Source organism: Onychostoma macrolepis, chromosome 05, assembly GCF_012432095.1.
Source record: "Onychostoma macrolepis isolate SWU-2019 chromosome 05, ASM1243209v1, whole genome shotgun sequence".
In the NCBI taxonomy this organism is placed as follows: Eukaryota; Metazoa; Chordata; class Actinopteri; order Cypriniformes; family Cyprinidae; genus Onychostoma; species Onychostoma macrolepis.
Genome location: NC_081159.1, coordinates 27,034,867 through 27,062,573, shown reverse-complemented (window position 1 = coordinate 27,062,573; position 27,707 = coordinate 27,034,867). Strand labels below are relative to the sequence as shown.

At 36.3% G+C, this 27,707-nt stretch overlaps 1 protein-coding gene across 4 annotated transcripts in view; it reads right to left on the bottom strand.

The window, feature by feature from the left end:
* Positions 1 to 27,707, bottom strand: part of arhgef12b (Rho guanine nucleotide exchange factor (GEF) 12b) — a 72,771-nt gene that overhangs the window by 16,885 nt on the left and 28,179 nt on the right. For 3 of the 4 annotated variants that reach the window (XM_058775263.1, XM_058775264.1, XM_058775267.1), the window contains exons 2-13: positions 18,549 to 18,569; positions 17,200 to 17,294; positions 8,988 to 9,086; positions 8,604 to 8,653; positions 5,575 to 5,632; positions 5,280 to 5,473; positions 3,489 to 3,608; positions 2,136 to 2,264; positions 1,900 to 2,025; positions 1,733 to 1,822; positions 355 to 465; positions 103 to 195 (exon numbers count right to left, since the gene is read on the bottom strand). In XM_058775263.1, coding sequence (XP_058631246.1) covers positions 103 to 195; positions 355 to 465; positions 1,733 to 1,822; positions 1,900 to 2,025; positions 2,136 to 2,264; positions 3,489 to 3,608; positions 5,280 to 5,473; positions 5,575 to 5,632; positions 8,604 to 8,653; positions 8,988 to 9,086; positions 17,200 to 17,294; positions 18,549 to 18,569 — 1,186 coding nt within the window. The remainder of the gene's footprint in view (positions 1 to 102; positions 196 to 354; positions 466 to 1,732; positions 1,823 to 1,899; positions 2,026 to 2,135; positions 2,265 to 3,488; positions 3,609 to 5,279; positions 5,474 to 5,574; positions 5,633 to 8,603; positions 8,654 to 8,987; positions 9,087 to 17,199; positions 17,295 to 18,548; positions 18,570 to 27,707) is intronic. The other variant, XM_058775265.1, reaches the window with a different exon arrangement.

The following is a 27,707-nucleotide window of genomic DNA, read 5'->3' as shown; positions in this document are numbered from 1 at the left end:
TATATATATATATATATATATATTTATTTATTCAACACTTAATCAGAAACCACATCATCCATGACGAGCTAAACAAGATGAGACTGCTTTATAGTTCCTTACAGCAGTTTTTTCTATGAAGAAGGTATCCATGAGGATTCGTCGTGTCTCTTTGGAGCTGGTCTGTTTGTAAAGTTCAGCATAGAGGTAGCACAGCTGCGGAGCGAGAAGGGAAACAAGTGATGTGACTCATCTGGTCTGAGACCAAACCATAAGCATGCAAGAGATTCATGGAACATGGAAAGTAATTTATAAACATTTTGTTAGATGCCTGGAAATTCCAGGTTTGTGGGTAAGAGGGGTGATCAATCTCACCAGCGGCGCAGGGTCAAACTGAGAGACCACATGATGGATGAAAGCTGCCAGGTGAGCAGGCCGAGATTTCAGGAGGTCTATGCTCTGAAAACAGCTACACTGGCCATTCATCTAGAGACAGAGAGAGTTGACTTACAATACTAGTACACATTAATATATTATTCAACTGCGTGATTTAATGCTCAACTTAAATGTGGGCTTGTGAATGTAAATGTGTAAAAGGTTTTGCTATTTTCCATGAATAAAACACTGGGCTCTATTCCAAACGCTAGTAAGCTTCCTTCTTATCAACTGTCTACCTAGGTAGCTACCTTCTAAGATGACATCATAAGCAGGGTCTCAGAAAAGCGGGGCAAGTGGAACTCTAAGGCATTAGTTGCGTAGGGCCGAACTAGATTGTGCATTTTGTGAATTGAGGTCCCATGAGGTAAATGAGAAAGACCCTGATAATGAAATATGGTCATCTCCAGCAAAACAAAACACCATTAAGAAAAGTTAGTCAGTGACTTTAAGCAAATGAGAAATGATTTGATGCATGAACTTCCAATAGGAGTGGAGATTGTGTGATATGTCTCCTGTGAGATCAAATTTCAAAAGATCAAAATTTCCATTTGTAGATTTCGCATCAGTTATCCACAAAGATTCGCTTGGTTGAGCCCCCAATATACTTCAAGCAAATAGAAAAACAAATTGGAGTGATCATTTCAAATAAAATCGGACTAACACAAAGTTCATTTTGAGTTTGCTTTTGGAGATTTAAACAGCTTGGCAAACACAAGTTTTCTGGAAAACACATTTGAAATAGCATTGGTCCGTGGCGAGGTATGTGTGCTCTGCGGCTCTGACTTCTTTGAAATAGCAATCTTCTCCGGTTCATTTTTCTGTTCAGTCCGTTGAGGTCAGATGCGAGTAAACACAAACACACTGGACAGCTGCTTTATGGTAAAAATTGATGTTGTAAGTGACACACTTTTTCCATGTTTAATACTGTAAAGCTGCTATATAAATAAATGTGATGTGACTTAAGTTAACTGCAGTGCCAAATTGCAGAGTTTATCCAGATCACTATGAACAGATGCTTTCTTAACTGCTGTTTTCTCACCACCGTCATTTTGTTGTGTTTATTTTGTTATTGAGAGTAAAGCCTGAAGTACATATTACATAATCATCTAAACACTACTCTCAGCACAGGCGGTGATGGGATGTTTGCAAGCAGTATATCGCTTTGTTTTACCCCTAAGCTAAGAACAAAAAACAACTTTGTCATGACTCATGAGTTACATCTAGGCAGCTCACTATTGTTTGAAGTAGAGCCTGTGAGTACAAAAATCAAAAGGCAGTAATGTACAGACTATATCCAAGCCACGGTCAGCCCTACCTGTTCCTGCTCTGTGTCAAAGTCTTCGTCCTCAGCACCAATGATGTGTGCTACCGGACGAGTGGAGGGGCTCACACTCGACTGAGAATCCTAAATGAGAAACATTCAAATTACGCACAGCACTGAGAAACTGCAAATGAAGACATGAGGTTAAAAAGGTCCCTCACAAGGTCAGGTGTGTCTTCGGCATCCGGTGAAGGACAGGAATTGAGGCTGTCTCGGGGTGTGGTCTTTGGGCTGTGGCAGGGGGTCTCTCTTTGGCATGGACTCTCTGGGACAGGACTGGGAGTGACCTGCATGGATCAATTGACAGCAAATGTCAATTACACAAAGGAATCATAAATCAGCATCCAAGAAATGTTAAATGAGGAAGGTGAGGCTGATGGGAAGCAGGTCTACTGACAGGGGCTGTGGTATTGTTGGTCCACGGTGGCTCCATTCCAGCATCGCCTTGCCATGAAGGGGGCCGATCCAAATCTCCCCTTCCATCCTCCTGCTCTCCTTCTCCTGGCCTTGGAGATAAGGAGCCATCCTACAACAAATACAAACCAACATTTATTACTGTAGCACTGCAAAATCATGACATTTCCAGAATGTGAAGTGTAATTTCTGCACCATTAGCTGTACTGAATAGAAGAATTGCAAAAAATAATGACTGTTACTGAAGACCACAGAGGTCAGGAATTATTATTTTTCTGCCTAGTTTTGTTGATGTAACTCCATGCAAAAAAAAAAAAAAAAAAAATCTCATAAAAAGGCATCTTATCCATGTTAACTAGATTTTTTGTCTTAACCAGCCATGACAACAATGCAATGAGTGACTTATGATTTATGTTTGAAATGGTTTTACTTGGTACAGATCAGTAACTAATTGTTCTTTGTATAATATTAAAATGGTTTCTTTTTTTGTAATTTGATTGTGTATTCATTCATCTTGTTGCGAGACAGCCGTGTGCTTGCAGAGAGAGAGACTCTGGCTTTGATTTGTAATTGATTTTGTTGTGTCTTGTAGATACTTTGCATCTAGTGTGGACACAATGCTTGTATTTTGTCTTATTGTTGCATCATGCATGTCAGGCCATTTTAAATTTAGTTCATGTTTAGGTAACTTTGTTGTGTTTTTTTATATAGCTTTGATTAACTTTTAGTTTAGTTTTAGTTATTTTAGTACTTCAACAAACTAAATGAAAATGAGAAATGTTGCCTTGGCAACAAGCTGAAATAAAGTAAGTTGAGTTTTTCTGTTTTATTTTAGTAAATGAAAATGTTTTTTCTGGTTTTAGCTTCATTTAACCCTAGACTACACTATCTAAATGTATAATGAAAGCTGAAACAGGGCTTCCTGTCTGAAATATGCTAAAAGATGTTATATGTTCCACATGTTTTACTGACAAATAAAAATTTCGTGTTATTATTAATTAGTTTTTAAAAAGCAAAATTATGGTGTAAACTGATGGTTAATTTTCTCAGTTTTCTCCACACCTGTTGTGTATATAGTGTCACTTGCAAAAATGAATGATTTAACATGAACAAACCTTTCCATCAATTCTAATTTTGAAATTGTAGCTGAAATGTGTATTTATACCAAATCAAAAATAACAAATAAACATTATTTTAAACATTACATTAACATCTATACATAGAGTTTTTTTTTGTTTTTTATTACAGTAGTTTTTTTTTACATTTTAGAACTGAGAATTCCTCTGAATCACAGCTTGTAGGTTGGTTTTGTGGGTGTTTATGTATGAGCATGTACCTGTCCAGTCCCAGAGGGCTTGCTGAGCTGCTCCTGGTGCTGTGGAATGTGCTTCTTGGCGTCCTGGATTTCCTTCAGTAGTTTAGGTGTAGGGTTTCTGCTGTGCTCCTCCGTCATGGCCTGTAATTTATCAAACATCACAGCGGCTCTGATCATTCCCACGTCTCTTGTCATAGAGGATGTGAGATTAAAGACTCAGAGAGTGCCGTCACATCACGTGGTTCATACAAGTACACTTATATGTATCAGCGCAATGACGGTCCTAATCACACATGAGTCAGTCTATAATAATAGCTTCAGTTCAGAAAATTACATCCAATACTTTCCATTGGTTCTAAACTGAATGTGTGCTAAATACAGCACACATTTACACATACTAATGGGTTGCAGTATTCATGCTGTATTTATGAGCAACTCTGCAAGGCAGCAGCATTTCAAGTAGGGTTTCAGTTCTCAAAACTTGATAGAAAATATGCTAAAAATGCACGGCAACTTAATCAGCACTATGGTCATCTTATAATAAATTTCTTGAAGAAAAAAAGTGTGTCAGTCTCGATTTGTAGATTTAACTACACTTTTATTGTCCATTCCAGATAACCATTATAATTATCGTTCAAAAGTTTGGGTCAGTAAGATTTTTAAAATGCTTTTAAAGAAATTATGACCAAGCAAGGCTGAATTTATTTGATCAAAAATACGGTGTGAAATCTTACAGTTTAATATTACTGGTTTCTATTTGAATATATTTTGAAGTATAATTTATTCCTGTGATAGCAAACTGAATTTTCAGCAGTCATTCTCCAGTCTTCTAAGGACATGATGAAATCATTCTAATATGCTGATTTGCTCCTCAAGAAACAATTCTTACTATTATCAGTGTTGAAAATAGTTGTGCTGCTTAATATTATTGTAGAAACTGTGATACTTAATTTCAGGATTCTTGAGCTGCACAATTAATTGTTAAAAGATCACAATCTCGATTCAAACCCACGCAATCTTATTCCCAATGACAATAATTGTTTTGTATTGATTATCTCGTTATGCCAGTAGGTAGCGACAACTTAAAAAAAAGTATTTGTCATTGAATAATTTATTCAAGAGATTCATTTAGAAACACTGACTCAACAATAACAAAAGACTTTATAAATGAGACACTGGCTACTTCAATTATTATTATTATTTTTTAAATAATTTAATTCGAACTAATATATTTTAATAGACTGAAGCAATGAAAATTTTGTCAGAACCTCTAGTAAATACAATTTTATTTTGGCTGTCTAATGCTTTTCTTCAGAATAGTGGAAAAATCACAATCTCTATTTACAAAAAAAATAAAAAATTCAGAATTTTCTATTTATCCAGAATTGTGCAGCTCTAATGTAAGTTCAAAGAAAACTCAAATTATTTGTGAAAATAAATTATTTGAAACAAATCTTTTGTAACATTAATTATACATATATTTTCTGTAAATTTTGGTCAGCGTCTGTGTTGGATAAAAAAAAAAAAAAAAAAAAAACACTTAAATAGTGAAAGGCAGTGTACAATTTAAACCATTATGAAAGGAAGTACTCATTGTAGTAACCCAGAAATCACTTTCATAAAGAGCCACAGCCCTCTTATGTGTTCAAGACACTGCCTGTATGAAAGCATGTGACTGCTCTTGCTGACACTTCAAACACAAGCAGCGAAACACATAATGAGTTACTGTAGTAAAAGGCATACAGTGCTATGAAAGACTGCAGGCAGATGATATGGGGCTGATGAAGATCAAGGCTGTTTATCAGCTCTTACCCATACAGACAGAGGGGTCGGTTTGCGCTCCGAGGGGCTGGGGGAGGAAGACAAGCGGTCTGGTCCGATGGGCCCCGGGGAGTGAGGGGAGGTGAGAGAGAAGAGAGGCCCCTCCTCCCCCTCGCCGTCTGAGAGGGGGATCTGAGGCAGGCCCGGCGGTCTCCCCAGAACTGTTAGGGCCACATAGGAGCCCGCTGCACACAAACACACACAAACACACCAACAATTGTACAGTATTGTTCATTTTAAATGCGAATAGCTTAGTAAACTTAGTAAAAAGACACAAGCTACTTACATTTTATTAGCTTTACAACTTCTACATGATTTGAATGTGTAACTAATGTCCCATTGACCTGCATGAAAAAAAAAACACAAACACATTGATTAAATTAAATTCATAGGTGATACTTAAGCCAGAATGCTGCATTAGTCTTTAGTTTGTGCTGTATTTACTTAATAACCCAATTTTTTATATAAACTTATTTAAAAGTTGCTTAACATTAAGAACAATATTTAAAAGTTGCTTCTTAACATTAAGAACAATATTGCCAGTTACTGTCTATTTCTGTACCAGCAATGAAAAATGTGTGCTAAAAAATACTTTTAATTATACTGTTCTCAGTGTTATTATATATACTTATTCAAAATATTAATAAAAAGCTAATAGTATATAAGTTTTTATTTTTGTATTTTTAAATTTTTTTTTACTTTTAGTTGACTTAATTTTATCACTTGCATTATTATTTTTCTTTTATAGTTACAGTCTATTAAGTTTTTATTAATGTCAAATAATGCAAATTTAAATTAAAATTGCTTTGGTACCTAGCAGGAAAAAAAAAAAAAAAAGTTTATGAGTTGATGGGCTTGCGTGACCAAACTACATTTCCTATCATTCCACAGCAGTGCTCCAAAAGGCTTCCTGTGTTTGTTGGGCTGAGAAAAAAACTGGTCAAAATGGCCAGAATATTCTGACCAATACGATATGAGAATACACTACCAATCAAAACCATTCAGGGTCAGTACATACATACATGCATACATGCATACATACATACATATATATATATATATATATTTTTTTTTAGACATACTAATAATACTTTTATTCAGCAAGGGAAAATTAAACTGGTCAAAAATAACAATAATACAATTAATGTTACAATGTTTCTAATTTAAATAAATGCTTTTCTTTTAAACTTTCTATGCATCAAAGAATCCTGACAAATGTTTCTTAATATTCTTCTGTGTGTGTGTGTGTGTGTGTGTGTGTGTGTGTGTAGAAAACAGTAAATAATAAACAATTATTTTAGAGAGTGCGTGTGTAGAAAACCGTTATTTTAAAATGAAAAATTATTTCACAATATTAACATTTTCACTGTGTTTTTGAGCAAATACATGCAGCCTTGGTGAGAATAAGAGAGTTCTTTCAAAAACAAAAAACTGTACTGACTACAAACTTTTGAATGGTAGTGTAGGTCACATCATAATTATGATTTCTGAATTCTGAACTAGTAAGTAGGGCTGGAGATATACAGGTGCTGGTCATATAATTAGAATATCATCAAAAAGTTGATTTATTTCACTAATTCCATTCAAAAAGTGAAACTTGTATATCATATTCATTCATTACACACAGACTGATATATTTCAAATGTTTATTTCTTTTCATTTTGATGATTATAACTGACAACTAAGGAAAATCCCAAATTCAGTATCTCAGAAAATTAGAATATTACTTAAGACCAATACAAAGAAAGGATTTTTAGAAATCTTGGCCAACTGAAAAGTATGAAGATGAAAAGTATAAGCATGTACAGCACTCAATACTTAGTTGGGGCTCCTTTTGCCTGAATTACTGCAGCAATGCGGCGTGGCATGGAGTCGATCAGTCTGTGGCACTGCTCAGGTGTTATGAGAGCCCAGGTTGCTCTGATAGTGGCCTTCAGCTCTTCTGCATTGTTGGGTCTGGCATATCGCATCTTCCTCTTCACAATACCCCATAGATTTTCTATGGGGTTAAGGTCAGGCAAGTTTGCTGGCCAATTAAGAACAGGGATACCATGGTCCTTAAACCAGATACTGGTTGCTTTGGCAGTGTGGGCAGGTGCCAAGTCCTGTTGGAAAATGAAATCAGCATCTCCATAAAGCTTGTCAACAGAAGGAAGCATGAAGTGCTCTAAAATCTCCTGGTAGATGGCTGCGTTGACTGTGGACCTCAGAAAACACAGTGGACCAACACCAGCAGATGACATGGCGCCCCAAATCATCACTGACTGTGGAAACTTTACACTGGACCTCAAGCAACGTGGATTGTGTGCCTCTCCACTCTTCCTTCAGACTCTGGGACCCTGAATTCCAAAGGAAATGCAAAATTTACTTTCATCCGAAAAGAGGACTTTGGACCACTGAGCAACAGTCCAGTTCTTTTTCTCCACAGCCCAGGTAAGATGCTTCTGACGTTGTCTCTGGTTCAGAAGTGGCTTGGTAGCCCTTTTCCTGAAGACGTCTGAGCGTGGTGACTCTTGATGCACTGACTCCAGCTTCAGTTCTCTCCTTGTGAAGCTCTCACAAGTGTTTGAATCGGCTTTGCTTGACTGTATTCTCAAGCTTGCGGTCATCCCTGTTGCTTGTGCACCTTTTCCTACCCAAATTCTTCCTTCCAGTCAACTTTGCATTTAATATGCTTTGATACAGCACTCTGTAAACAGCCACACCTTTCAGTAATGACCTTCTGTGACTTACCCTCTTTGTGGAGGGTGTCAATGTTCATCTTCTGGATCATTGCCAAGTCAGCAGTCTTCCCCATTATTGTGGTTTCAAAGAACAAGAGATACCCAGAATTTATACTGTATGGATGGTCATTTATTCAAACTCAAATGTAAATATTCTAATATTTTGAGATACAGATTTTTGACTTTCATGAGCTGTAAGCTCTAATCATCAAAATTAAAAGAAATAAACATTTGAAATATATCAGTCTGTGTGTAATGAATGAATATAATATACAAGTTTCACTTTTTGAATGGAATTAGTGAAATAAATCAACTTTTTGATGATATTCTAATTATATGACCAGCACCTGTATGCAGAGCTATAATTCTCCATTCAGCCAGCAGGTGGCAGAGCACAGCACCCGAGACATCCTGCTGACATCAGGTGAGCTGTCTGGAGAGGATGTGTATTATAGCTTCAGGGCTTAAAGACACAAGCCCCAATAACAGACTGTGCTCATTTTGAACTAAATCTCAACAATCTACATTAAAATCTACTTCTCTGATTAATAGATCCGAACTTCGACACATTGGAGGCCCTGCTGATCATCACCTTTATAATCCGGTCACCTGTCTGAACACCAGCTCGCATGGCAGCTCCATCTACATGCAAAACAAGAAAAAGAGAGATAATGCAGTCTGCTGAAATGAAACAAATATACTACAGTACCATCAGATATCATCAGTGCAGAGTAAGGATGGTCACAAGTAGCTTGAATACACATTTTCACTGTCTCACTGTAGTTACGTGAAAAGCAACTATGTATTTAGCACTGTTAGTGTCGTAATTATACTGTACTGTGGTGTTACACAACCAGATAATTATCCATGTCTTGGTAGTTAAAGGAGACAAGTGTGTGTTTACGTCACTTAAACATGTGCATGTTATGGAAGGCAAAACAAGGACAACGAACAACAGGGATTGTGTCTTTCTTACCCTCTTTTACAAGCTGTACAAACACAGGGTTATCGCCGCTCACTGTCAGCCCAAAGCCATTCTCATCTTTCTGGATGATAACACAACGCTGCACAAGCCCTGCGAGACAGAGAGAGGGAGAGAGGGGGATAAAGCAATGGAAAGATATGGAGGGTGCAAGAGAGAGGATGAGGACTTGCTAAGTAGCACTCAAGGAACTGGATAAAGCAGAGTGTGTTATTCCTGGTCACATACAGTATAGTGGTTGTGTGTATGTAGAACCAGATCAAACGGCTGAGAGACAGTGGATAAACACATCAAAAATGATTTCTTGAAAGGCCTGGAGCATGCCTGATGCACTCAGTCATGAAAGAGCTTTAAAAACGACATAAACAACAAAAACCTGTTTCTTTTCTGGTATGCGTGTGACTTTCCAGGAAGTCTATGTGAGAATATGTAAGAAAGCTACACAAACGTTCAAAAGTTTGGGGTCGGTAAGATTTATAAAAAAAGAAATAAAATAAATTTAAAAAAAGGTATTTCAAATAAATCAAATAAACAGAAGATTAACAATAAGAGATGTTTCTTGAGCACCATATCGTCATATTACAATTATTTTTAAAGGATCATTTGACACGGAAGACTGGATTTGCCATCACAGGAATAAATAACATTTTAAAATATCCACAATTTTACTGTTTTACTGCATTTTTGAAAAAAAAATAAACATACATATCCTTGGTGACCATAAGTGATTTCTTTAAAAAAAAAAAAAAGAAAAGAAAAGAAAAGAAATCATACTGACCACAGACTTTTGACTCATTTTACAATATAAATATGCTTCGCAAGATTTTAGTATATATCAAAGCATGAAATGGTGTTTTCAACTAATTTTACTTTGGAATCAGACATATTTCTAAATCTAATAAAGCCGGGAGCTGACACCAAGCTGACTTCAAAGAACTAGCGGCACCTTGTGTCGGCTGCGGCTGGACCAAAAAAAACCTGGCACTATCACGTGCGTTCTGCTCCTGCGTGTAAGGTATTAACTGGCTATATCAGTGAATCTATAGCCTGTGTGTCATTCAAAAGAAGAAAAAGAAACAAGGATATGAGATATATGCAAATATATGAAACGTAAATAAAGTAGTACTTGCTTACCCTTTTGAACATCAGTTATTCTGATAACTTTCTTTTTTTTTTTTTTGTTATCAACATTTTTATTTATTTTTTATACATAACATCCAAAAAAAAAATAAAAAAAAAAAAATAAAAAACAACAACAGACACATACTCAATATCTCAAAGTCCAATCAAAGGGAGGGACTGATAACTTTCTTCATGTTAAGTGGCTCATATTGTTATGAAAATATTCACGTACTGGAATGCTCGGAACATTAGAATAGCCTCTGTCTGTGCTGCTAAACTGAACATCCAATCAGAGTTACGAATTGGGCAAACCAGTGTGTCAACTGGTTTTCAACAAGAAAAGAGAAAATTATCATTATTTAGCAAAAATGTAAAAACTAGAGGGCTTGATGATGTCAGCCGAAAAAGAAATACGTTTTAGAATTCGATCAGTTATTACATTATGATGAAAGATTAAAGACACCTTTTCTTGTTAGGAATAACAAAGTGTTAAATCATATTTTACAATAGGATCTTGAAGGTTGATGAAGATTGATAAAGTAAATGGGATCGATTTTGATTTGAAGATGACTATAGATGACAGTCGTCTAAGTGAGATATCCTTACAATACTATGAAAAGCATATACTTGTATGAGACTTAAATGAAGACATAACCTGAAATCAAGCAGGCATGTGTGTGCCAGCATCATCATATAAAAATAAATCCCTAAACTATGAGCAATTAAGTATTAAACAAAAAAAAGGCATTAAAAATGCATGTTTAAAATAATAAAATCATGGTCCTTACAAATAAATAAATCATAATACAGCTGGAAAGAGCTGTTGAGATACAAAACACTTGTGTACCAAGTATACAAATTAAGATTTATTCAGTACAGATAACAACTGTTTTTTTAATCTTTCTTAATTTAAGCATACTGTCATTCAGGATAATAATAATAATAATATGCCTCTGCAGACAGGTGTCTGTTAACAGTTTTAACATGGACACTGCTTGTGTGAAGAGAGAACATGTAAAAAACAAAAACACGTCAAACAAGTATCTCACAAGCCTGGATCAGTCAGCAATGCGTTTCCATGAAATGCTTTGGTGCAGCTCTTAAGCCATTCATGTGTGATGTCTACAAAAGTGCATCTTCCTCCGTTTGTGCTACTAACACAAAAACATACACCCTCACACATTCACAAACACTCTGGCTGAGTGTAGCCATTATACTGGACTTGACAGACTGGTGTGTGCCACATTTGTGACAACTACATACAATAAAACAAGACCAGACGATCTGCCTTTTTGCCCGAATGATATTGCTTTATGTATGTGACATCTGGCCTGAATTAACTCAATGGATGCATCTTTCAAAGCTGTTGGAATTATTACTCCTTGTTCATGCATTATCTGATTCAAAAGAATCACTCATTTGAAAAATGATTTCAGTTGTTTTACTGATTGTACTCCGTGTAAATGTATGCTTCAATTTGAGACTGTCAGCCTGAGAGTGATTTTTGATTTTGATGTCATATGAATACAGACATTTTTATGAAAGGCTCAATGTAACACATCAGTAACATAAGTATTGTTCCTTTACGGAATTCAAAAGAAACAACTTTTTTGTTGTTGTTGTTGTTTTTATGTGTAGCATAGAACAGGGGTTTTCATTTTTTTAAGCCAAGGACCCCAAATATGTTGATCCCCTTGTGAAGGACCTCTTCTGACAAAATATCCTATTCAGCAAAGAGGCATTAAACTGTTTAAAGATGACGGTAAATTCTATTTCAAATAAATGCTGTTCTATTGACCTCTGTATTCATCAAATATTCCTGAGAAGAAGAAAAAAACAGGTAACAACTGTTTTCAATATTGGTAATAATAAATCCGCATATTAGAATGATTTCTGAGGGAAGACCAACATTTTGAATGGTAGTGCACACATTTTATTAATTGATACATTCTGGATAAATAATATTATGTACATTTTAAATATTATTAAATATAAATGTATAATTTTTTGGAGTTTATGACCGACCGACTGGATTTTTGCATTAAAATTGTTCTCAGCACAAAAAAGGTGACAAAAATAAGTGTCTACGCCCAGTTCATGGACAAGAATCTATGTGATAAAACTAGTATGTTGTGTTGGTTGTCAAACTACTGCACGAAAACAAACTGTTTATTTAAAATAAATTAAATTCTTAATTAAATTGGTTGGGCTGCGTGCATTTGTACCCCTCTTCCACCAAGGCAGTTCCAGTGCTGGTTCGGAGCCAGAGCCTAGTTTCAAACCGATTCTTTGTCTTTTGACACCCAAAGCACCAGCTCCGAACCAGGAAAAGCAGTTCGTAAGTAGCACCAAAACATTGCTGGGCCAGAAGGAAGCAAGTATATTTCGTTGCAGCCCGGAGACCTCCAAGTGGGAGGGACTTACCTCCAAGTGTGAAGGACTTATGCTGCAAGTAGGTTGGGACAGCTCCAAGAGGGAGGGTAGGTTTAGGGTTGGATTTGGTGTAGGGCATATTAACAAGGCCCAACCCATTTAGAGCTGACCCGCCCATTTGGAGCTGGCTCTGACTTCCATTTATACCCATCTCAAAGGAAGAACCGCTTGCGTCAGGGGCTGGGTTTCCGTGACCAACAAGACAACAGAAACTTTTGACCACCATGTTTGAAATAGCAGCTAAACACGAACATGTTGGATTCGCCGTGTTTGGATGCCGATGTAGGTTTGCAAAGCCATGAACATCAATAGCAACGCAACGTCCGCCATTGTTGATGGTTTGTTTAGGCTTGTTCAGGATGGATCGGAGCTGCACGGACCGTTCAGTGCGAGGCATCGGGGTACTGCAGGAGCAACTGGAAAGCAGACGGCTCTTTATGCTTTTGGATCGCTCTTGAAATGCTTCAGCGTGTTGTGTGACGATCGATCGGTCTGCACGGTGGCAATGCACCACAAACAAGTCGCTACCGCAGCTGCACTAGTGAATCGAAACATGAAATGTATTCAGTGACGTGCTCTCTAGCCTGTGGAAAAGCAACCGGCTCTTAAAGGGCTCGCCAGTTGAACCAACTAAGAACCGGCAATAGCACTGGCACCTGGCAACTAGCACCTGGTTCCTACTGGTGTAAAGGGGGTAAGAGTCAACTAACCACAAAGAATTGACTCAATGAAATGTTTCAAGCATCTGCTCATTTATTTTGTTAACTTCCATCAAACAGATGGCAGTAAAGTAAGATTAAAGGGGTCATATGATGCGATTTCGAGTGTTACAAGCTGCAAAGACTAAAGTCTCAAAACCAAAGAGATATTCTTTGTAAAAGTTAAGACTCGACCACGCCCCCCTAAAATGCTTCATTCAAACACGCCCCCACGTCTATATCATGGTGTGGGGAGATTTGCAAAACACCACCCAAATGTATACGCAAAGAAAGAGGGCGGGACTTTTATTCTCTCTGTAGTATTGTTGCTGCCGCCGGCGCCGTGTCGTGGAGACGCTGTGTTTCTTTGTGAAAGAGAAACTACCTTGTTTGGGCTTCCAAAAGAGGACACAACTAGAAATCAGTGGTTAAGTTGCATTTACAACACTGTTCCAGAATAGTTCAACCCAAATAATAGAGTGTGTGCAGCGCATTTTACGGAGGACTATTTCCTGAACCTGTCAAGTAGCCTGCCAGCTGTGCTCAAAGACTGTTTCTATAAATTGGGGCAATTCCAACTTTGCAAGGACAGTCTGGCGCTTCTTACTCACAGCCTGTAAGTATGTTTTCATATTTAAAGAATCTGCCACGGACTATTCAAACGCGAGTTTTGAGCCATGTAGAGTAGTGCTTGTTGTTTGTCATTTCTCCGATCACAAATGCAGATATGGTAATGTTTAAAAAGACAGTATAAGTCATTATAATCAGTAATTATGTCCCCACTGGATGCAACAAATGCCTAGTTTGTAATCGGTTTTATTGTTTCTGTGTTGTCGCACTGGGAAACACCATCACAATATGCTAAGGGGCGTAACATTTCAGTCTCAAGCTTGAGGTATTCGGCCAATCACAACGCACTGGATAGCTGGCCATTGAGAGCACGCCTCGCTTCTCAGAACGATGAGCTTTTATAAATATATTTTTTTATGAGATTTTATAAAACTCAATGTGTTTCAGAAAGGCGGGGCTTAGAGGAGCAACAATGTATAGCATGTGGAAAATCAGTTTTTTTAACCTTAAACCGCATAAACACATTGCATTACACCAAATACACAAAATAATGTTCTTTTTAGCAACGTCATATGACCCCTTTAAAAGGAAACTAAAGGCATGAACTCACAACACAATAGATGAAAAGAGCCAGCTAGAGTCAGCGAGAAAGAGACTACTACAGAAAGGTTAAGGTGTGTAAGGACAAGGCACAGCACGCCACCTCAATAATGCAAAAGGCTCAAGATTGCTGACAATTAAACATGTCTTTGAGCAAGTCCAGCTCCACCAAGGTACAGCCCAACACCAAGATATGCTAAGAAATCAATGCAGGCCAAGTTTGAGAGGCGGGCATAAAAGAAAACAAATGAGGCTCACACAAACACACACACAAACCACAGCAAATCCCCAGAGCAGCGGCAGTGACCCTTACCGCAGGACTCTGGCCTTCCGTCGGCTACTACACTTTGAACAGCCAGTTCTGACAGAAAACATGCAGCACACACACACAAACAGCAAGAGAAAGAACACAATTGAATAATTACACTAAAAAGAGAAAAAAGTAACGGATATTCCGGCTCTATATGGAAGTAATGTGTGGATTTCTGCTGAATTAATTTAATTTATTTGAGCTTTTAACTCAAAAAGGTTAAAAACTATTTTGAAATGACTGATTTTTACAATAAAAATACTAATAAAATGATAAAACAATAATTAAACATTATTTCTTAATCTCAGTATCACTTGAGTTTACAAAATCACACTTTCACCAAATTTGAGACAGTTTATCCATGACTAACAGATATTGCTTCCTTTTCCTCCCGACTCAATTTAAAAATGATGACTCAGACCCATCTGTGACACACCCTGTATATCCTCCTTGATGAGTCAGCAAGATCCCTTACTAAAATAAACCGCCATCCTCAAATGAGATTTCCCTCTCTGATGGCCGCACAGCTGTGCGTCCCTGCGACAGGAAAAGAGAGAGACGGATTACAGCCCTGTGACAACATCCGGAGCTTGTGATGAGATGGGCCTCCCACATAATGGTACAACCAGGCCACTAAAACGATATCAAGTCCAAAGCGCTGGGAATTAAAGAGTTAAACTTCCATACTGCATGGCAACATGGGCTCTGGTGTGCTTGATTTGATAACTTCAGTCATGTCTGGTTAATCCCAAGAAAGATTATAAATGAGTCATGACTTCAAATCCAGGTCTGAAACACAGATGTGTGATAAATTTACTTCAGCATACTAAGAGCACATTTTTACTGCTATTATATAGTGCTTTTTCCAGAGTGTGAACACTGTGACAACAGGCTATTTTTATATTGCTCGCTTAATTTTTTTATTGCTCACTTTTGGTTCATGTGTCTGGAATCAACATTTGATAATGCTGTTCGCAGTAAAACAGGAAAGAATTAAAATTTAAAACAATAAATGAATGAAATCCACTTCTTTTTTTTGCCTCTATATTTCTTCCCTGCTCTTAAAATATTTTTCACTCAATGAAAAACGTGTCATAATGTGTCAATTTCTCTAAAATGTTAATCTTCAAACCTCATTTGCACAAACATTTAAATTTCACATTTTTGATTCAAACAGGCGAACGAAATATGAAAGCTGTTGTGAAGCGAAGGATTTTTAGTGAATTTAAAGTTCAGTCAAAGTACTGTGCGAGTTGTGTGGACTATGTTTTTAGTGGTATTTTTGTTGTCTTTTTTAGGCTTGACAGCCTCAGTTCTCATTCATTTTTTATTTTATGGAAAAGACTGAATTGTAACTGGATTGAACATGTCACATTGAGCATGACATTTTCAAATTATTTAAAATTTAAAGCAGTAAAATATTTGTTAGCGCAAAATTTTAAGTGTTTCGTTTTTTTCCATTGTTTTATTCTCATTTTCATATGCTACAATTCAAAAGTTTGGGGTCAGTAAGATTTTTGTAATATTTTTTGAGGTGTCTGCACTAAAATATATTAAAACAGGCATTTTCAGTATCACTTGATCCTTTAGAAATCTTTCTAATATGCTGATTTGGTTTTCAAAAACATTGCTTATTATTATCAATGATGAAAACAACTGTGCAACAATATATTTTAGAGAAAACTGATCAATTTTTTTTTCAGGATTCTCTGATGAACAGAACGCTCAAAAGAACAGCATTTATTTGAAATACATTTTTGTAACAATATACTTTTTTTTTTTTTTTTTACTGTCACTGATTTAATACATCCTTTCTGAAAAAAAAAAAAAAAAAAAAAGTAATTTCTATGATTAAAAAAAAATTATACTGACCCCAAATTTGAAACCAGTAGTGTATGTTCCTGATTTGTTTAATGGCAGGTTCTACTGTTTATGGGTGAACTATCCCTTTAAGAGTTGCACTGAGTCTGATCCATGAACACATTACTCAGCAGTGAGCAGAAGTCAAAGTCGGTGTTAAGCCTCTAAACAAGGTGCTACTCCAGCATTTAAATGATGATTGAGGTACCTGTGGTCCCTCTGATGTCACAGCTGACATATTCCTGCTGTAATTATCTTCATACAAACTGAAGCAGTCCAGCAGCAGCACACACTGGGTCTGCATTCAATCTCTCAGCTACAATAAATCTACAGACATACAGTTCACTGGTCTTTAGAGCAACGTGCACTGTATCTGCACACTATCCAAGCTGTCACAACCCAGATATACGCATTTGACTATAAATAACCTGATTAAATTGGTCAGTTACTTTTAGTTTTCAAACAAAATAACACTGAAACATCTTGTTTTGCAGCACAAAATTCTCTTGGATTGGGGAAAACGAGAGAGAGAGAGAGAGAGAGAGAGAGAGAGAGAGAGAGAGATGCATTATTTAGATGTCTTTCAAAAGGAGACAAACAGACAGGTTCTTACCTGTGGGGTCAAACTCATGCGAGGGGGGGACTGACGACTTGTCGCTTTTGGGCTTTTTGTCTGGGGGATGGTCCTTGCTGAGAATACTTCCTGTCCTGTGCACAAATACACACAAATGGGAAAAAAGGGTCACCGTCACTGCCACATCACGCTATTCTTATCCAGCAGCACACAAAAACTAGACAGGAAATGTGGATCCACTTACAAAAGGTCACAATCATGCCCCCCGTCCAAAAACAGGCCCAGAGAGAGCAGACAAAATATTTCTGACCAACACAATGCAAACTACTGTTGACTATGAATTTGACGATTATAGAGAGCTATCGTGACTAGGGGTGGGTCAGGATGATCAACTAGTTGTCCATATACCAAATTTTAATATGGTACTTTAAAGATTAAAGATTTTAAAGTTGAAACTTCCCAGACCAGGTTTTAGCATGCTGACAGTGTGAGCATATTGTGTAAATATTTTTATTTATTTATTTTTTTTAAATCTATTTTTGGCGTTTTTGCCTTTATAAGGACTGGACAGAATTTAAACAGGAAGTGGGAGAGAGAGAGGGGGCGGGGTTGGAAAGGTCCGCGTGCCAGGACGGCGCTATATGTCGACACGCTGCCCACAAGACTATCAGCACCAACATATTGCGTTATTAAAATTGTTTCTGTCCGTATGACTGCAATTATTTAGCCATTTTTGCATACTTAAAAAAATTCAATTATCTTCCCATCGGTCACAAAAATGTAAAGGGATAGTTCATCCAAAAATGAAAATTCTGTAATCAATTACTCACCCTATAAGTTATATAAGTTATTTTAAATTAAAATAATATTTCACAATATTACTGTTTTTACTGTATTTTTGGAAAAATAAATGCAGCCTTGGTGAGCATCTTACAGACCTCAAACTTTTGAACAGTAGTGTTAATTCAGAAGGGAAAATACATGTTTTTCCTCCAAGTAAAAATTTGTTTGAATGTGATCAGATTATGATTCTTACAACTAGATTTTAAATAAGTTGGTGAGTTTTGTGAACCTATCAATGGCAATTTTTTTATTCACATTTGGCAAGTGTACATTTTGGATCCTGCTCACAAGGCAAAACTGCAAGAAAAGATATGACTCCATGTCTACAAGTATGTAAAGCCTGAGTTAATGCTGTGAATCTGAGCGTTTTATTATCACATGTTCATATCAGCAGCAGCATTAGTGCTGTGTCTACGCTCAACCTGCCCATAATCGCTGTCTGCAGAGAACCGCCATTAGCTGTCTGTCTGACTGCTGTGCTTCTCTCTGGGGCTATGAGGGTGTTTCACTAGGAAAGAGCAACAGGAAGGAGGCACTGCACTCACCTGCTCGCTTTTTTGGGAAACCTGAAAGACAAAGGATTTTTTTTTAGAAAACGTGTTTGAAAAAATACGCTAATAGAATATTAACAATAGTAATTTGATCTTCATAGTACACTATCATTCAAAAGGTCCAAAATAATTTTTTCAACAGTCCCTAAGGTCACCAAGGCTGCATTAATTTAATAAACAAATACAGTAATACTGGGAAATTCTATTACAGTTTAACATAACGTTTTTCTATGTGAATATATTTTAAAATGTAATTTATTCCTGTGATAGCAAAGCTGAATTTACAGCACTTCAGTGTCACATGGTCCTTCAGAAATCATTCTAATATACTGATTTCTGCTAAAGAAACATTTCTTGTGTTAAAAATGGTTATACTGATCAATATTTTTGTGGAAACCATAATACATTTCTTTTAAGAGACTTTCATTACAAGAAAGTTCAAAAGAACAGCGTTAATTTGAAGAAATCCTTCGTAACAATGTAAATGTCTTTCACTTTTGATCAATTGAATGCACCTTTGCTCAATAAAAGAAAAAAAAAAAAAAATCACTGACCCCAATCTTTTGAATGGTAGTGTATGTGTAATATTTAATGTGTAAAACATTATTTTAAAATAACATTAAACATGAAATTACTACTACTATGTCAACACCCAAATCTCAATAATATTTACATTAATATATGTTATTTTTGAATGAATTTATTTAATGAATTCAAATTAATTACATTATATATTAATATAAATGTTATAAAAAAAATGTTATTCAAAAAAAACTACTAAAAGCTGAGCAGAAAAAAAAAAATCTTACATTACGTTAAGGGTATACAACAATGCAGCCATTTTTGTAGGTAAGTGTTTTATATGCTACATAACTATTTATTGATTATCTAGTGAATTATAATCCATCACAGATAAACAGTATAGTGAATAGCTACTGGTTGACATACTGTCCTCAGGAAGCACCATTAATGATAGATTCCAAACATATCCAAACAAGCCCACAAGGGCCATGCATTATTATTTTTCTGTCTTGTTTTCTCAGAAACATTACATCATTATTTTGCAGTTCTGCTGAAATGACACACTTTTGCATTAATTTGGTCTGCTTTACGTCAACTGTTATGTTGTAACTGCCTACAGATACTTTGCACCGCTGATGGTGGGGTTGCATAATAAATTTCTGTATTTGACTTTCCATCACCCTAAACTTTCCCCTGCCCCGTGTGCCGCCAATAATCTGTTTAGTGTGTCTTGTCAATGGCTTCAAGTACTGTACCAGGATCAGATTCAGCTGTAAGTACTCCCCTGTGACCCAGAATTACCTCTGTCAGAATTTAGTCTGCTTTCAAAACAAAGGCTCGTCCTCTACATAAAAGGACATAGATTGGAATTGCTAAAACATTTTGTTTTTGAGGTACATTCATGCTGGAAAAAGTAGCTACAACCAGCTCCTAATAAACTGACTAGTTTACATAGTTTATAGTAGGACATTTACGGTCATTAGCTGCTCCAAACTGGTCACGATGGTTGACCAACGGACTTCCAACTTGTGAATACCGTTTTGTCCTGGTAGACCATATATTGCTCAGACTAGTTAGAGCTAACAGACCACCTTTGACTAGCAGGCCAACTACCATGACTGAAATAATGGGCATTTCAAACATTATTTTAAACTTGATGATTCTGCTGTGAGGGGTATTACTTTCACTGCATGACAAAATAAATACTCTGCTTTCATATTGTTATTGCACTGAAGCCAAAGCAAATTATGAAAGTTTCTGTAAAACAAACATTTGCATGTATGGAGATTCAGATTTTTTTTGCATTTGCTCCTAAAGAAAATAATAATTGTGATTAATCTATTGATTTCTAACCAGTATTTAGAAAGCACAATTAAAAAAGTAATGTCAAATGTAGTAAATATGAAAACTTAAGATATCAACTAAATGTTTATTGCAATAATTTTGACATAAGACAACACAATTTGGGGAAATACATACACAAAATAAGAAATGTTGATTGCAATATTTCACTAAAGTTATTATTGCTGTTGTTGTTATAATTAAACAATACTAAACAAAACAGATACTGGGATTTAAGCCTGTAGAAGAAGTCATACACATTCAGACAGAATGGTTTCATCATTAAATCTTGCACTATAGTTTGAACATCCTACTACAAGAGTTAAAAATGTGTTTGGAGGTCTTAAACAAACCCTGAAATCACCTTAATTGTACAAGCCTCGCTCAAGCACAATGAATCGACCAGTTGATTTTGAAAGTATGTATTTGTTGTACACTCCCACTTCAAAAAAAACAAAACAGCCTGAAAATGTTAAGCTGGTGTGACACGGTTTTTCCAGCAGGGATTTCTGCCCTTGACCACAGAGCGGAAAAGACATTGCTTGTGTACAGTAAGGCTTTCATCAAACACACAAGTTTTGATGTTTCCACAGACATCAGATCCTCCATTCTCATGAGTCACATGTATTTTTGAATTTGTGCGTCAGCCTTTAACATGGCAGACTCCTGAGATTGATCACAGCGATAAACTCTGCAGCTGAACACGCAAGAGTCGCCGTATCTCATCAGCGAGCGGGCCGCTCTTGGGGAAGGAGCCTCTTTACAGAAATAGCACAGACATCTCGTCCTCCCTCCCTCTCAGCTCCTTCCGCGGGTGTTTTTTGTTTTTGCTGCTGTTCCTTCCCCTGCACAATGGAGCTCCGCACGGGAACAATAGCCTTCACGTCAGAGCCGGCCCACTACACAGCAGCCCTGTGGGCCTGATTCCCGGAAACAGAAAGGGCTTCTGGCAGGATCCCCTGTTTCCTGAATGTGTGAATGAGGGAGGGAGGGGGGGAAGGGGCGTTTGGGGTGGCTAAGAGTGAAGGCAGGGGGCAGGACTGGGCCAAAATAAAAAAATTCTCAGGGCTTTGCTCCCTCGCGCTTTCTACTTCCCTCTCTTTCTCTGGAAAACTGTCTTTAAGCTTTTAGTGGCCAACAAACAAAATCACAGCTTTCTGAAGCGCTGCCGATCCAGGCCACAACAATCCTCTGAGAAATCAAATGGTGGTTTTTCTTAATGCCAGGTGAAAATGAAAGAACTGTGGACTGAAAAGTTAGAAAATCTGATTTCAATAAGAAGGGAAAATCTGTAATTATTTTGCGTGACTTTGGAAACGGAAAGAGCTTCATAATCCAGTTCACAAGAGATTAGAGAGGAAAAGAGAGAATTAATGACATGGTTACTTTTCTTACTGATCTGTCTGAGTGACTGAAATGGTTTTGTTAACCTGTTTCGCTGATTCAGTATAGGCAAAGACATTTTCAGCAATTTTTTTTTATGTATTATCCAGTAAAAAGATAGATTCACAAACTGAATCAGACTGTTTTGTTAACCGGTTTCACTGATTCATTATAAAGAACCGATCCGGAGAGTGAGTCCTTTTGATTCTAAACAACTAACAGAAAAAAAAAATAGACTGATTGAAAAAATATAACATGCCTGATAAAATATTGTTAAAGAAAATGGTTCACTTGGAAATCTCCCTCATTAGAGAAGGATTTTATCAGTAAATCAATAAGTAAAGAGAGTCTAATGACACCCACACCCGATATCATACGACAGAAAAAACTCTGGTTAAAAATTCCACTATGTTGGTCTTGACATGAGGAAAAAAACTGATATCATTCCTTCATTTTATTTAAATCATGGCCATGTTTTTCTAATTTGTTCCCTCATTTTAATTCGGTTTGAACGTATCATGGGAACAAATTCACAATATCTCGGACTCGGCAGACTTCAGCTCCTCCGAAAAAAAAAAAAAAAAAATCCAAATATTCTCAGGGATATACTTTAAAGAACTAGCTATGAATGTCACAGATCTGTGAACAGTGTCTATGCAGAAACAAACATCAAACACACATCCAAGCCAATAAAGTGCATTCAGACTGACATAAACCTGTGCAAAACCTGGTGCTCTACAGCTATCGCCAGCTAAATTTGAATATAAATCACTATATATTAGAGTTTACGACATTAGCAATTAAAATTAAGTGAATAATGAAGAGATGAAGTGAATAATGATTTAAAATTTGGTCTATTCGTCTCACAAAGAAATTGTATCACAGAAACGTTATTAGCATTTCTTCCAATATGCGATGTACATCCTAATGCAACAGATTATGGAAAAAAAAAAATAACGTAGGGTGGGAACTGAAAGATCTTAATGTTGTAAGAAAGGGCTGGGGTTTAAGCAGATACATTGATTCTAGCAGTCCAGTATACATCACCATTTCATGGGGAAAACCTAAAAATGAAACATTATTGTTATGATTATTATTAATGCATTTGGTAGATGCTTTTATCCAAAGCAACTTATATTGCTTTCAAATGTAATTACAATTTATAACTGCACGCATTCCCTTGGAATCGACCTTGGCATTACTAGTACCACTGTCTACTGTTTGAGCTACGAGAATGCTGAACACATGAATGGATGAATTGTTCGCAGTAAGATCATTATTATGCATTTTTAAAATGGGGTGAATTTAAATGCCAACTTTAAGACTTGGGAAGATACAGTATGAGCCCTATGGTTCTGTTTTTGGAACACAGTCCACTTCTGCTATATGAAAAAAGAGCAGCTTGCACATTCTGAAAAGTTTCTTCTTTTATGTTCCACAGAAAAAAGTAAGTCACACAGGTTTGAAACAATGTGAGGAAATGATGACAGAATGTTCATTTTTGGGTGAACTATCCCTTTAACACTCCACAAGTTACTCGTGTCATAAAACCATTTCAGATAAACAAACTATAGAACAAAAAGCAAATTCTCAAACCCTTAATCCATTAAACTATTACTGATCCCAAATCAGTCAAACAGCAGACGGTTCCCAAGCCATGTCTCTCAAAAAACACCACTAGCAAGCTGATTTAGCAGCAGTGTTAATCACTCAACAGCAGCAGATCTGTAATATGATGCCATTGTAACAAGGGAATAATGATTATGCTAAGCTGCTCAGAAAACATTTAGCACCTCATTTTCCTTCATTTGATGGCCAACAGCAGCCTCTGGATTAAAGAGTCATTTGCGGGTTTTTGGTTGTATTTGAAATGATTTGTGCGTCTTTGCCTCTCTGAGCTCTTAAGCTTATTAGTACAAGACTGGACTTTAACCAAACAAGTTATCAATGAATTACACAAAGGAAGTGACGCAGAAGCACTGCTACACAGTATGTTATACAAAACACATATGAACCAACTACGTTAATTCAAAGAATCATTTAAGAAAAAAAAAAAAAAAAAAGGTTTTTAGACATGATAATACCATGTTTTGTTTTTTTCTATGGTAACATGTTTTTTAATACGGTGCAGTGACAAAAAAGTACTGAGGTGAAACAATGGCAAATACCCACAAAACATAATAGTACCATGTGAATTTCTTGTGTGACATGGTAATACACTGTTCATTTAGATATGTTTTTGATAATCTACCATGGAAGTACTGTGGTTTTCTTTGAAGTAGAGTGCTATGAATATGTTAACTAAAGAACAACAACTATCTGAGATCACCAGTGTACCATGGCAAAGCCTTTTCGTCTTTACTGGAGAAGGATCACCACATTTGGTTCAATCAACTTAAAGAAATGAGCTAATGAGGAGAAAACATTGGGATCCTTCCTCTTTGTTTCCATCTATTTTGTGGGTTACACTTTCCTTGATTCCTATTGGCTGGCAGGTCTTAAAAGATGTATGATCACAGCAGAACATGCCTCAAGCGTGATAGTAACAGCGACCACACCTTCTGTCCTATTGCCCCCTTTCACCGTCTCAAAGTGCTTGAAGGATAGGGGTCTCATCTCCAGAGCAATCCTCATTCTGCCCCAATAAACCCGACGAGAGCGACAGAACGAGTGTGCTCGGGGACGCACATTTCTTCACGCTACACTGTCTCTTCACGTTTTATTATGATTAGGGTGGGCTGGTGGGGGCAGGGACATAGAGAGGGTGAGAGGAAAATATATTCATTGAAACTTGAAGCAATCCTGTTCTCTTCATTCCATAGATAATCGGAACACAACAGTACACTACAAACACAAACCTACATTACATCCAGAGGATACAGAAACAATGCCAACAATACAAGCAAAAATGACTGCACTGAACAGGAAACTTGGGTTGATTATGAATATTATTATTATTCAGTATATACATACTAGAGTTAAAATGTGTGGGGTTGGTTTTTTATGCTTTTGATAGTAGTCTTTTCTTCTGACCAAGTCTGCATTTATTTGCTCACGAATGCAGTAAAACCGGTAATATTGTGAAATATTATTACAATTTAAAATAACTGTTTTCTATTTTAATATATTTTAAAATATAATTTATTCCTCTGACGGCACAGCTTTCACATGATCCTTCAGAAAACATTCTAGTATGCTGATTTGCGGCTCCCCTAGTGAAAAATTTATATATTTAAAATACATTTATTTCATACTAAGTACAGTTCAAATCTATTAACATATTTAGACATATTGCTCGAGACTTACTGATATAAAAATTATAATGAAACTTTTTTGGAGCACCACTTGTGCACAATGCACATTTCTTAATATTGAGCCTAAAATGTGTTTTAATGTCACATTTATCTCATCTAGGACTAGTCTTAAGCCATGTTCGGGAAACCGCCCCTAAAAGTACAATTGCAGGGTATTTTATTAAGTACATAAATATTTAAATGTATTTGTAGTAGGCCTATACTTGGAATGACATAAGTTTAAAATAATGTATTTAATATTATATATGTTGAATACAGTTGTGCTGCCTAATATTTTTGTGGAAACTGATTTTTTTTCCCGGAATTCTCTGTTGAATTGTACAGAATTTTAATGTCATTACTTTTACTTATGACCAGATAATTTCTTAAAAAGTAAATCTTACTGAACCCAAAATTTTAAACGGCAGTATATATAAGAAAAAATAAGCCTTTAATTTGCATTGAACTTGAAAACATAAAAATGTATATGATTTCATTTAAGTACTGTAAACAGATATTGGATTGTGTTAAATGAATACCAAATACCCATCTGATGCATACTGTACATATGTTCACAAGCTCCAACCTTCAGCTGAGTTCTACACAATAGAAAATTTAGAGCAAAAACCAAATGTGATTGTGTGTTTTTTAATGCTACTTCTACAGCTGCTTCCTGTTTGAGTGGGCAGAGCTTGGTCAGAAAGCTGTAAAGTGAATGAGACTTCATAAAGATAATTAACAGTCTGGGTATGCGACACTATTCAATCACTTAAATGAAAGTGATTCTGAGGCTGGGCGACTTGAAATAGTTTGTGTAGCTTAAATATGAAAAGCCCTCTTTTGATTCTGCTTTGAAGCAGCTCAAATGATTATACAAGTTCACAAACTTACAAGAGGGCAAGAGAAAGTCTAACAGACATGATACAGACTGTTTGTGAATGCAGATATGCGTTTGAGAGCTGAACTGTGATTATTAAAGGCAGACTCCAGTGCTTTTTCGGTCTAGTTCCTTTGTTGCCATTGTCAACAACACATGCAAATGCTGCGGTCCAAGACCATAATGCCTCCAAAGAAACAGACTTTAAAGCCATATCAAAGATTTCAAATAAACACAGTGGGCGGCACATGGAGGCAGAAGATGGGACAATGATTTCGTGAAACTCTTCACGAACCTCTGACTGCAGAAAACTCATTTTCATCCATGTAGGCAGTGTGAAGATAGACGTGTGTGATGCTGAAAACTGAGTGCACTTTAACATCATTGCAGTTTAAACAAGCAGAACGAGACAAATCAAACATTACAAACTTCACCACAGAACAGAATTATCTCATTAAAGTTTAAAGAGGTCCAGTTCTCAGCCAAGGTCTAATAAATAACTTTCAAAATTAACAGACCCAATATGCTGTATGCTATGAAATGAAATCAGGGAAAATCAAAATGTGTGAAAAACATGAGATAAACAATAAAAGATCAAAGGAAATCGCCTACTTAAGTACAGGCTTTAAGCAAACATTTTTGAGTATTAATATTTTATAATATTATTAGTGATTAATAAAAAAAAAACAATAATATTAATAATTGTAATAAAAAAAAATCTAAGCAGCAAGAGACTTTGATTAAAGAAATATATTAACAAATAAATTACAATTATGACAATTTAATACAATTTTGGGGGTTGGGCTTTGTGTAATCAACTTAACTGTAGTTAACATACAGATTAATTTTGCTTTGTACTGTATATAGTATTAGATATTTATATCTTCAAGAAACTAGTAACATATTTATAATATTTATCAAGGAAAAATCTGCATCAAAATGCTTTCAGTTGTCCAGAAGCGGGATTGTCAGGCTCGCTGGCTGCTACTTAAGTCAAACACTTTTAATTTACACAAATCATGTAGGTATTTTATTTGTATTGATTGCACTGACTTTATTTGTACTGGTCACATTGTTGAAATCTACCTGCAAATGGCTTACTTATAAATGGTAAACTGGGAACAGCATTTTTAACATAAAAAAATGCACAAGCCTAATGGCAGGTCAGGGATCAAAGGTCAAAGAATCTGGAGGAACACAAGCCAAGGCAAACAGCTGAACTGAGCTGCCCATCGGCTGCATAGCAGTGCAGTCCCAGACATGAGATTCTGCCTCCAGAAATTCACACAATTCCTTGCTTTAATCATTTTAAGAACGAGTGCAAAAAAAATTGCTCCAGGTCTCAAAACAAACATGATTTGCACTTTAGAAGCTACAGTTCGGTCACAGCGGTGTGAGAAAGATTTATCGAGACTTGCTCTGTGTGCCACTCATTATTACTCTTCAAGGGTTTGTGATACATTATGGTTAGAACCGTACGTCTGCCCCCAGGCTACTGTTACTCATTAAAACGAATGACACATAAAGTAACATATAGTAAGACGATATTACATTATGTAATTTTAATCATTACAGGCAAGTAAATAATTGAGCCCAGACGTTATGACCATCAAAGAATTTCTAAACACCCAAAAGCTGGTTGTTCAGCTTTTTATAACTGAAAGACATCAGTGTCATTGGAGCATTTTATTTTTTCTGCAATATGCAGAAACGATCATGCAACTACCTGTAGTGCGA